General features: G+C 34.4%; 1 protein-coding gene across 1 annotated transcript in view; it reads left to right on the top strand.

Annotated features, from left to right (window-relative positions):
* Positions 1-8,666: 8,666 nt before the first annotated feature.
* The window catches only part of mirr (iroquois-class homeodomain protein mirror), a 148,407-nt gene continuing 147,331 nt past the window's right edge, over positions 8,667-9,742 (top strand). Inside the window, exon 1 of the mRNA XM_085946311.1 lies at positions 8,667-9,154. Within this exon, the coding sequence (XP_085802437.1) occupies positions 9,113-9,154 (42 nt within the window). The 5' untranslated portion in view covers positions 8,667-9,112. The remainder of the gene's footprint in view (positions 9,155-9,742) is intronic.

Raw genomic sequence — 9,742 nt, 5'->3', positions numbered from 1 at the left:
CCGTAGCTTTTTAGCTTCATTTTTCATTTAACTGTCACTGTCAGAAAAAGTGTTGTGTACTGATATGGAACGGCGGGATCATTTATATATATAAAACACTTTTTATATTTCCACTGATTTTATTAGAAGGTAAATTTTATGATTAATATAGCAGATGACATTTTAATCGATAACTTGTATACAATGGTTTAACATAATGAATGCAGTCGATGCGTATTACTCTAAGGTTGGATTTAAACTAAACTGCATACAAACATTGAAATTGCATATAAAAATTTCAGACAACAATAGGAAGCGATAACAAATAAGTATAAAAAGGTTTACCAAAACAAAACACGCTCGCCCATTTTATACCTGTTTCATTTTAACACATTGAAAATTTACATCTTTTTCATTTCTGGCAATGACCTAAATGACGCCTAATACGGCGACAAAATAATATGAAGAAAAAGAAAAAGACTTTGTGCTTATCTTCGTCTGACATATGAGAAATGAGAGATAAAGAGAAATATTTATAAATATTTTATCCCGGCAGATTCTGAAATGCCCGAGCCCGACTATACAGCGACCGATCGTGATTCCTTCTGTTTAAATTTTATACACACGGTTAGCGTGCGTCGCGAGTTGACGCGTTAGCCGATAATTATAAGACATTGTACCTACATCTTAGATTATAACCTACATAGATTGTAAGATATTTATTTTTGGAGGGTCATTGACCAATTGACCTAAGAGAGGAGCCGCCAATGGGTATACATATTTTGAAAAATACGTAATTTAAACACATCGCTCATTTTTATGTCGTCAATTAGTTTTTGAAGTTTCATTGAATTAGTGTGTCGTTGTCATTTACAAGTGTGACCTATTCATTAGTAGTAAATATCGTACTATTCTCGTAATAATACCTGACAAGTGTGCTCTTTTTATTAGATCTCCACAGCCTACCTCTTTCCAAAAGTCACCCTTCGCCACTGATACAAACAATACATACTTGTGGTGTTTTCACTTACCTACATAGGTTGTTATCGTATGCCTGTGACCTTAGTCATTTTGATTCCGATTAAAAAAATTCACTCATTGACCATGGTTATCTTACAAATAATTCTTCAGACTAAAAAGTGGGCAATTAATACCTATTCTTATTTCGTATACCTATAATATTTTCTTTGCAAAACACATTATTGAATCCAATCAACTGATATCGATTCCTGTTTCCATTGCAAGGGGGCGATGTCACGTGTGCGTTTAAAGCTCCCATGTGAAGTGTAGTTTACGAATTAATGCGCAGGCATGAGCCACATCTGCCACAAACGCACCGTGAAAATAACGTCATCTATCTCGCTCCGTCTCTCTCTTTTCAACGTTTATAAATCGCTTTATAAAAGACTACGAGAATAATTATCGCCGTCTCTCTCTGGTGCGAGAGAGTGCGGGGAGGAGTTTTTTGTTTCTGTCTATCGTAATTTAAGGGTGCGTTTATCGGTAAGCACTATCTCTTTTATTAGGTAGACTCAGATTCACGCAATAATTCCGATAGAGACACTAAGATTTCACACAATTACTTATATTAAAATGACATTAAATTACTATGAAAATATTACACAAAACTGTAATGATTTCCGTTGATTTTCTAATACTCCATGAAGCTTTAGTTGATTTTCATATATTATATATTATTAACCTAATAATTGTGTTAAAGGTTTGTGTCTTTGGGTGAAACACGGTCCTTTTGGATAGGACATAGGTATAACAATACATCCGTGCAATCATTTTGCCAATACTTAGGATAGGTAGATAAATAAATCTATTGACTGCAATATCCGGCTTAAAGGATACATTGGTATTCTTTTTTCAGTCGTTTTCCATTCATTTGGTCATTGACAGCGATCTCTGCAAGCAGAGCAGGCCTCGCGCGTATTATACCGGAGGTTCCGGGTTGGGTTATCAGTGATGTCACAATAATATTATAATTAATAATTATGTAGGTATTTGTGCAAAATTCTCAAGCCAGTGTGATTTTTTAAAGTTTACAGTGATAGAAATTGGTGCCTTCGTGGTGTTTGTTTACATTTACAATAATCGACCTATATATTAGATGATATAAATATCTAACTATCTACATTCTACCTACCTCGTATCTTACGTGGGACGTTTATTTGAATACAACGCATCTACCTAAACAATTTACTACGGAAGGCTACCAGCCAACCCTAGTAAAAAGTCTAAATATCTACTTAAATACATATTGGGTTATTTTATATTAAGTTACCACCAGACATTCGAATGTAGTTAAAGCACATTCATTTGAATTCCTACTAGTCATATAGGTACCTACTTACATACGGTACCTACCTGCCGAAATGTTAAATATATTGGTAGGTACTATACCTAGGTGCCTACTTAACTTGCCTAGATAATAGGTAAGTAGGTACTTTCCTACTAAGTAAAATTGGCAAAGCATATCTAAGTACCTATAGATATGTAGGTACTGTAGGTAGGTAGGTACATAGCTATTTCTAAATAAACTGAACACCAAAATTAAACACGTGAATTCTATCTACAACTTATTAAAAAAACTTTTCTATACGTTTATCCTGGATACAGCGGCAAACACATTCTGAAAATAACCGATATAGGTACTGGATTATTTGTTAGTTTGGGTTAGTTTAGGTTAGGTTAACTTAGGTTAGGTTAGGTTAGGTTAGGTTAGGTTATGTTAAGTTGGGTTAGGTTATCCTAACAAATAATCCAGTATATCGGCTATTTTCAAAACGTGTTTGCCGCTGTATCCAGGATAACCGACTAGTACCGAAAAAACTACCTAGCTGATTACTGGATATTAAAAAAAATAATAATCACAGATTACCTACGTAATTCAGGTAGGTGGGTACATACACATAACACTACACAATAATAATTGTGTATTGACTATTTTACCACAATGTATTTTACCATGAACAATATCTACCTACCTACCTACCTACCTACTTCGGGTACGGTCGTGAGTATCCCTTCGAATTTTCAATAAGTACCTACTTAGATAGGTAGGTAGTTACCTAATTCTAGATTTCAACTAATTGGAATGGAACTAGCTAGATACCTAATACAGTGATATGTAACGATGTATCTATAGTCTAAATATGTAACCATAAAGTAAACAAAAAATACTGAATTAAGTATCGATATAATAATACTTACCTATTTAAGTTAGTATTTCGTTTAAGGCTTTACGATAATCCTCAGTGAAATTTTTTTCGTGAACTGTATAATTGGACTGTAGCAGTGGCGAAGGAATGACATAGATATTTTTTAGATGCCTAAACGAACATTTTTGTCTATTATCTACTATGGCTTGGATAAGGCAGGGCTTGATTGAATTTTAAAAACTAACAAACACTATCTAAACATTGTAGTCTTAGATCGATGTAAACAAAAACGTTTGAGTGACAAAGTTTAGTGTGCACTTTTTATGTTTAATTTTTACAGCCTCCCGCCACTGGACTTAAGAGTGTAGACATTTCCAAAGAGCCATAGGTTAATAATTATTAGATAGTATCTAAATAATGTAGTATGTAGGTAGGTACGTACCTACCTATCTTCTTATTATCTAATTATTTATAAGTATCTAGGTATGTACCTAGTTAAATATCTAATCAGTCTATTTATTGCAGGTGGGTAGGTATGAACCTAGATACCTACTTATCTAACGAACCAACTTACCCATGTACCTACATATGTGAAACCTAGGCTGTTTTTTTTTACGTAAGTATTGAAATATTTCAGTGCGATAGTATTGATAATATAAATATATAGATACCTAGTGCCTATCGTTTAAGTAACTACTTAATTACACAAGTTCATAGGTAAAATGTAAGTAGTTAGGTGCCTACCTATTTACCTACCGATATAATTAGGTACTTATATCTAATTGTTCTTGTCTTAATTTATAAAAGGTACCTACCTAGGAACCTAGGTAGGTAACGATAGATAAATTCACTACCTACCTACCATTGAAATTAGATAAAGATTTCTAGGTAGGTATGTAGGTACTTGCCAATTATCATTTTATTGACCCGATGATGGAATAATGTAATATTATAAACCAAAATGGCTATCAAAACAAAAATAATTTATTTTTATAAATACCTACTACCTACTTGAAATTTATAATGTTATGTACCTACTAATGTGTATTTATATAAATACTAATGTGTATTTGATAGACCCTTTTTTACAGTATTTATGTTATGTACCTACTTACTAATGTGTGTTATGTAAATACTAATGTGTATTTGATAGACCCAGGATTCTAAACTGAACGCCCGCGATGTAGGTAAGTAGTAGATTGGTTAAAATTATTAATTATGGGGCACATACCTACATATTCGTACCTATCTATTTATCAGGGAAAGTTTATTAGCATTTTGCGCATTATTTCGCGTGAGGATAGGTAAAAAGTAAAATCATCTATTTTCCACGTTTTGAATCAAAAATCAAAATGTGCATTAGCGTAGGTAGGTACCTACTACGTACCTACATTATCTAGGTATCATAATTGTAAATCAATGTAAGAAGACCGTGTAAGTGTTTATGTAGAATGGGAAAATAGGATTCGAATATGTAAATTTTTTTGGAAATTAATCGGTCTACTCTAGGGCCTCTGCAAACAAAAATCCGTCTATCCGCAGGTAGGTTAACTACTTACCTGCCTACATGCCAATTTCATTTTTATGTTTGTTATAATGAATAAGTATAATGGAATGTGTATACCTACCCATTAATCTAAGTATGTTGTCATTGGTTGGTAGGCACTTATATGTAGGTATAATTAGATAAATTCATTTTGTCAATTTTTATCGGACAAGGTGGGTTACAATAATTTCATTCTGCTTAGGTACATCCTACTTACCTAACCGTAGACAGAGGAAACAATTATATAAAGCTAAGTAGGTACCTACCTACTAGCTTAATTGATGTTTTTGGTTTATTGGTGTTTTGTTATATTATGTAATTATAGGTAGGTACTTACTGATATTTCAAACTTCATGCAGGAGCAGTTATCAGTAGGTAGGTAGGCATACCTATCTATGCTGTCATTGCGTATCTAATGAGATGCAGTTAGCTGCCGGTACCGACCCTATTTCTTTTTTTAATATTTTATTATACATATTTATATAGGTAACTACATAACTATCCTATAAAATTATATAAAATATAGTTACCAACCTAAATACACATCAATAACCTACCTACATAAATAATTATTTATTTATCTATGCCCTGCCCTGTAGGTGGGTACTACCTATATACGTACCTAACGGTATTCATTGAAGTTTTAAACTTAAAAGTCAAATGTTATTTTTTATATGTTCGATAATAATAGATAGACTACGTAGCTTACGTAAATATTAAAGTGATTATCAAAACGTAGGTAAGTATGTAGATACGTATGTGTTCCAATGATGGTGTCCAAACTATAAGTTCCTAGATAGTTTGTAAATAAATAGGTAATTTGATTAATTTTCCTCGCGGGAAAGTCTGATAGCGTCGCGTATTCTTGTTCAATTTCTTAAAGTAAATCCACTACAGATTTTGCAAAGATGTACAAAAAGTTGTTTATTTAAATATTATTAACTTGTTTAAGGTCAAACTAAATAATAACTTATTATAATAAATATAAATAATTTATTTTATATAACTCATACACGGATCTTACGTAGTACAAATGCTAGTAAATTAGTTAATCAAATGAATCCTTCAGTGAAACTGTACACACATCTCTAACTTCCGAGTAATTTCCCGTCGGATGCTGTGCGTCATAACAAATTCAACCTAACAGATAAGTATGCATTTAATTGGCAGACTATTTAAATAATCTTATAGGTAGATACCAACTAATAATTCAATGTACCTACCTACCTACTATTGAAATGTCGATAGGTGCCTAGGCAAATACCTACCTATCTACCAGTATTTATAATTATTAACCAATCTTAATTATTAAACGTACCTATAGGTACCTATTAATGTAGTATTGTATAGGTATATGTAGCTATTAATGTAATCTAGGTAGGTACCTACCTGTAGGTATATCTCAATTCAATTAAAGGATGAATCTACCCATATACCTAAATCCTGATGTGTTATATGTTGATGTGTTCATATAATTATTGTTCACTAATCCTTCACCAGCTTTTATATTTACCAACAGTTTTAGCTTTCGATTTGTACTTATATCTACGTATCTAAATATCCATGTACATGCACCTAAGTAGGTATACCTACCTAAATCCTATCTATTTCTATTTTTTTATACATACTTAGGTTGGTACTTTATTTGGTTACTTAGGACCTATATAATTATAACTAAAACTTTTTTTATATAGGTACCCTACCAAAGTAGGATCTATGCTTAATTAAGAAAGTAAGTAGATACTTACCAATCTGCACAGTTTTCATTGGCAATATTAAGTACGTATACTTACTCTCATATAGGTAAGTACCTACGTAATAAAATATTAAATATCTTCTAATCATTGAATATTTCACAATATTTGATAATGTTACATTATTTATATTGAACATAGGTACCTATTACGAGTAGGTACACCTAATTTTAAATCATATCATCTGAGGTGATTTATTCCCTATAACTTTGGAAACAAAATGCAATAGGTACCTACTCGTGTAGATAAGTACCTACCTACTTCCTACTTAGGTAATAATTATGGATTATTCATATTTGATATAGCTACCTAAGTAAGTAGGTAAGACCTACATACCTACCTACATAGGTTAAAGCTAGGTAAATAAGCTACCTAAGGCAGGTAATACGCTTTTATATTTACCATAATAATAATGATAGTAAATACTTACCTTCTTCGACCATGTCCGATCCTAATAGGATCATATTATGGGCCTCCACAGAGTGGAGGTTTGTATTAACAAATTTTATTTTTACGAGAAACGGATGTCAGCCACTCTGAGCCTATTAGGTCATACACAAATTGAAAAACAATATGTGTACCTATTTGCAGACCCAGGATTCGAACCTGTGACCCTCGACTCAATAGGCCGGCGTTTAAGCCACCCGGCCATCGTGGGTGTTAGAATTTACCTAGGTAGGTACCTATTGATAATATAATAATGTTGGTATACCTACATACCTACCAACATCTACATCAGTATGAACGTGCCTATGTGTAGGTACCTACTCTAGATGTTACTCGACTGCTATTCCCTACCGGTTTACGACCTACAACTATCCTAGTAGGTACGTACCTACGTACATAATATTTTCAAATAAGTAGTTAAGTGTCATTTTAAATCCATTGGTAGTTTGTTTGTAATAGGTTTAGATTTAGACGCATGGTAGGCATGTATATAGGTTTATAGAAAAAATATCTTTATTTAATTAATTAATTCGTTTTATAGGTACCTACTTATACTTACTTAATATAGGTAATGTAAAAATAAATATATAGAAGTCCCTATCTACAGAGAATTAAATTTCAAATGATCCACCTTATTACCTAATTAGATGTGGGGTTTAATGTAATGTATGTAGGTATTATGTTGGTAAATATTTTACGAGACTATTTGGCTTGTTCATATTTATTTTATTTTCTAAAAAACGTATTTATTTATACACTTGACTAGGTACCAAATTTGTTTTCATTTAATGTTAATTTAAATGAAAATGCTGTGCTCCGTCTTGTCAAGAGCAGATGTATAAATTAATCGGACATTGTTACTCTAACATTGCTTCGTATTCATGAGAAAGCAACGTCTGTGTTTAGCGTGCGACTTGTGGCGTGCACCGACGGGCGTCGCATCTCCCGTGATGCACGTGCGCACAACTCCGCGGCCGCAACCCGAATGAGCGCCTAATCGAGGGACGCGCGGTACGAAGGCGGTCTCCGCTCGCCGATTGGCGCGAATCGCAAAAAGGCGTGGCCAGCCCGCCCCGGAGGTAGGGAAAAATCACCCCGCGGTGGGGACAGAAAAACAAAAAACAATCAACATTTTTATATGCACTGTGGAAAGACTGAGATCAATCGGGGGTTACCGCGCTCCCCCTCGGGCGGCGGGGAGAGGCGTGCGATCTCCCCCCCCCCGCGCACGCCACGGCCGCCACTTTTTTCTGTTTCTTCCTCTGTTTTACAAACGCGTTCCGACAACGCCGCCGATAGGTTGGCTACTATTCAATTTGTCACCGCGTTACTCGCCGGTCGAACTTCAATCACTATCCGCTTCGACTTCTCCCGCGATATTTACGACATATTTCGACTACCCTTACCAATTCAAAAACTTCAAACTACAAGTTTTAAAAAATAATTAAGTACAACGTTAACACTTTTGAAAGTTTTGAAGAAATTATATTTTTTGTCGTTTTTCATTTCTTCATAATTAAGGGGGGAAAATTGTTTTTTTTTTGTTGCAAGTTTTCCCGAGAAAATTGCAAAGGTGGTTAAAGGAGGCCGCGGGAAGAGTGTGGGTATATGTTTGTCCGGGCGGCGACGAGCGCGGTCGAGCACATTTGTCCCCCCACCATTTTTTCGTTCGCGCACCCCCCACCACGGTGGCTCCGACCCCCACCCGAAGTCGCGCGCCCGATCGCAAAAATCCACAGGGTCATCGTTGTGAAGGAACGGTCGCGTCGCCTCAGAGGTGCCAATTACGATCACCTGACGACAGCCACTGGAGCTACCCGCTACCACGTGCCGCTAATTAATCGACACAGCGGGACCCGGCCCGCACGTGACGCCCCTGAATATTATTTTACGAACCGACGTTCACGTGCACAATTTACATGACGCGCCCGTCGTGCTGACGTTTCCAACGAATCGAATCCATCAACCGCGCGAGGACAACAATATCCTCCTGTCAAAACGTGTGTTTTAACAAAACTTCAGTGCTTGAAAAACCAAATGAACTGTGCGAAACCGATCAACATCTTTGTGATTGTTTACCAAATTAAAAACTAAGTGAAACACTGACCGAAAATTTAAAAAAAATTAGGTACATTAATTTGTTCAATAAAACATGACGTGTTGTACATTTTAATAAGTGACATTCTGTTCATCTGGAAGAGATTGAAGACACTGCAAAGATGTCATCACAATTTGCTTTCAGAGCATCCCCACCGAACCAGGTTAGTCTAATTGCATTTTCGTCGAATGACAACAAGTCGTTGAAGTAGGTACCAACACTGAATTATAACAATATAACTTTACCTAATTGCTCAACACTTACAATGCAATAATTATAATTAGAAACTTTTATGTCTCAAATTGATTGCAATATTTTTATCAGCAACTTTTTTAGCGATATATTTTTTTTGTCATTGATTTTTGCAAAGCAATTTATTGATCAACCCTGCTATTATTATGACTAATCTTGCCGAATTTACGTGATAATAAAAAGTATTATGTATGTTGATTTTTCAATAACGAAATAATATCTGATCTCACTGACAGTTCGGTAGGTACTAAAGTACCTACCCAATTTCTTAGTCGAATCGATATTGTTACCTACGTACCTAGGTATATGCACCTATACTTATGTATTGCTTGGTACCTAATTAATATTAGTTTTATAGCTATCCTGAAATTTATGGCGAAAATAACACGCAAGTTAATAAAAATGAAAATTTTTTTTTTTTTAATTATTTCTACTTATTGTTTACAACAGCAAACTTAAAACTTTCCCCTAATCTACCCCATTTAATTATACTTATACA

The sequence above is a fragment of the Rhyacophila brunnea genome, unplaced genomic scaffold, assembly GCF_057557595.1.
Source record: "Rhyacophila brunnea isolate RB1 unplaced genomic scaffold, BYU_Rbru_1.0 scaffold_1, whole genome shotgun sequence".
Lineage (NCBI taxonomy): Eukaryota > Metazoa > Arthropoda > Insecta > Trichoptera > Rhyacophilidae > Rhyacophila > Rhyacophila brunnea.
Note: the sequence above shows the minus strand (reverse complement) of the source record. Positions and strands in the feature narration are given on the sequence as shown.